The sequence below is a fragment of the Manis javanica genome, chromosome 2 (assembly GCF_040802235.1).
Source record: "Manis javanica isolate MJ-LG chromosome 2, MJ_LKY, whole genome shotgun sequence".
NCBI lineage: Eukaryota > Metazoa > Chordata > Mammalia > Pholidota > Manidae > Manis > Manis javanica.
Genome location: NC_133157.1, coordinates 34,930,492 through 34,933,249, shown reverse-complemented (window position 1 = coordinate 34,933,249; position 2,758 = coordinate 34,930,492). Strand labels below are relative to the sequence as shown.

The 2,758-nt window shown below is 53.8% G+C and overlaps 1 protein-coding gene across 1 annotated transcript; it reads right to left on the bottom strand.

Moving 5' to 3' along the window:
* Positions 1–543: 543 nt before the first annotated feature.
* On the bottom strand, positions 544–2,142 carry OR13J1 (olfactory receptor family 13 subfamily J member 1). Its single transcript, XM_017672218.3, has one exon. It carries the CDS (start codon positions 1,836–1,838, stop codon positions 852–854), a length of 987 nt encoding a protein of 328 aa, XP_017527707.3. The 5' UTR covers positions 1,839–2,142; the 3' UTR covers positions 544–851.
* Positions 2,143–2,758: the final 616 nt, after the last annotated feature.

Below are 2,758 nucleotides of genomic sequence, written 5' to 3'. Positions count from 1 at the left end.
ATTGAAGTACAGTTGACATGGTCCAGGAATCTTGGACTTGGCCTCTTTACTGCTCCTACTGTCACCTCCTAGGGGCACTAGGCCCCACCTGTCATCTGTGACCTCCTCAGCTCTGCGCAGATTTGGGAGGGACCCCAGGTCCTTCCTTTATCACCCCTGATTGATGAGATTATTTATTTGTATAAGAAATCTGTGTGGAGCCTGGGGTTGGGACAGAGTGGAACCCCGCATTCCCTGCTCTTTCAGTAGCACTGAGAACATCGCAGGAGGAGCACAGTGAGGGGAGCCAAGGGGGGGAGGCTTCCGGGTGGAGGAGGCATTCAAGCCGAGCCTTGAGGATCAGGCCATCCTTTTACACATGGAGTTTTGTGCTGGCTGGGGGCTGCCTTGTGGGAAGAACCAAGAAGAGCCCAGAGCTGGGCAGTGCTGGGCAAGACCCAGGCTCGCACTTGGCTGGTGTGTGGGGCTGCTTGGGGGGAGAATGTGGGGCAGAAAGCTGGGGTGTGAGGACTGTCAGGACCAGCTTGTGAGGCCTCCAGTGCCCCACGGAGGAGCTTACACCTTGCCCTGAGAGCAGTGGGGAGCCGCTTAGGGGTTTCAAGCAGAATGATGCGATCACGTGTGCTTAAAGAAGATTCCTCTGGATGAGGATAGATTGGAAGGAGAAATAAGACTGATGGCTTGAGACCAGCCAAGAAACGGGTGTAAAGTTGCAGGAGTGGTGCCGAGGGCAGTGCTGGGAGAAGGAGCAGGCGGTGGGCTGTGGGCCATTCTGTGGCAGGACAGCGGGACTTGGAACAGCTCTCCTGAGATGAGGATTCCAGACCCACACCCTGCACCCCGCCCCATCCTCACTGTAGGCATAGGGAGGTTTCTGACCTGCAGAGCCCCTGCCTCCCCCGCTTGGAGGTCTGTCTCCTGCCCCACACCTTTCTGGCGGCCTCCTTCACCTCCTTGTTCCTTAGGCTGTAGATGAGAGGGTTCAGCATGGGTGTGACCACGGCGTAGAAGACCGTGAAGACCTCATCAGAGATATGGGCCGCTTTGCTCTTGGGCTTCATGTACATGAAGATAATGATGCCATAGAAAAGCAGCACCACAGCCAGGTGTGCTGAGCAGGTGGAGAAGGCTTTGCGGCGCCCAGCAGCTGAGGGCACCCTCAGGATGGTGGCCAGGATAAGTGTATAGGACAGGCAGATGAAAGCCAGGGGCATGGGCAGCAGCAGAATGGCCCACGCCAGCAGGAGGACCTCACTGACTGATGTGTCTCCACATGCCAGCTTCAGCACGGCCAGGATCTCACAGGTGAAGTGACTGACCACATGGTGGCCACAGAAGGGCAGCCTCATGGCGATGACTGTCTCCGTCACTGACTTGAGGAGACAGAGGACCCATACGGCTCCTGTCAGCAGCAAGCAGAGCCGGTGGCTCATGAGCACAGAGTACCTGAGTGGCCGGCAAATGGCCAGGTAGCGATCGTAGGCCATGATGGCAAGCAGCACGCACTCTGTAGAGCCTGTGGACAGGCTCAGGCACATCTGGATTGCACAGCCAATGAAGGAGATGGTCTTCCGGACGGACAGGAGGTGGACCAGCATCAGGGGTACAAAGGTGGACGTGTAGCAGATGTCCAGGACAGAGAGGTTGCCCAGGAAAAAGTACATGGGCGTGTGCAGGCGGGCATCTAGCACACTCACTGCCACAATGGCCGTGTTTCCCAGCAGGGTCACCAGGTACATGACTGAACACAGAGGGAAGAGCAGGTGCTCCAGGGCTGGGTAGTCAGAAAACCCTTTCAGAAAGAACTCAGAGATCTCTGTCCTGTTAACTGGCTCCATACTGCAGGGCTCTGGAGGAACACACAGCTGGGATGGCAGGAAAGAGGGTGCAGGGTGGTGTGGAGCCCACAGAACCTCTTTTGGAATGAGTCATATTGCTGCAGTCTTTTCCAACTCTGTGTGTGGGTTAACCTCCTCTGTGACTTTGGGCAGCACCCATACCTCTAGGATGCAGTTTATCTGTGTGCAAAATGAGGATTGGTTTAGGTCAGCATTTCCCTACAAGAGTGTTAATGAAATGCTAGCAGGCAGTCTGAAAAATCAATTTGAGGCAACAGTTATCAAAAGGAAATAAAGCTCTTTACTGCGGGACTTTCTCAGAGCCTTTAATATGCCAATGAGGTCTGTGGCTTTCCAGAGGTAACATGGAGCATGTAATTCCCAAACTTACTTGACCATGGATTTTCCTCTTACAGAGTGCCCATGAATCTACTGCAGATAAGTATTCTGCCAACATAGTTTGGGAAACAATGGGCTGGATCAGAGGTCCTCATATCTTATCATGTACCAGCATCACCTGGAAAGTTTGTTAAAACAGATTAGCAGGCTCCATCCTGAGAGTTTCTGACTCAGTAGGTCTGGGGTGATCCTGCGTGTGCTAGCCAGCATGGCACACTTTGAGCACCACTGAGCCAGATGGTCTCTAAGGTCCTCTTGGCTTTAAGGAAGCCTCTGAGCTACTTACATTGTTCCCACTGTTGGGACTGCCCTTTTCCTTTGTCCCTCAGCCTGCAGAAATCTGAGTTGTCTCTTCCTTGCAACTTTGGTCTCCGTGCGTGAAGCATACATTGTGCCTCAAATTGGAGGGGCTACTCGCCTCTGAGCCTATCAGTGGGCTCATCCACATGCCCATGACAGGGCCTGTTTCATCAGCGGCTGTGTGTGGATTGACCATAAGCATCTGATTTCATTGCAGGCAT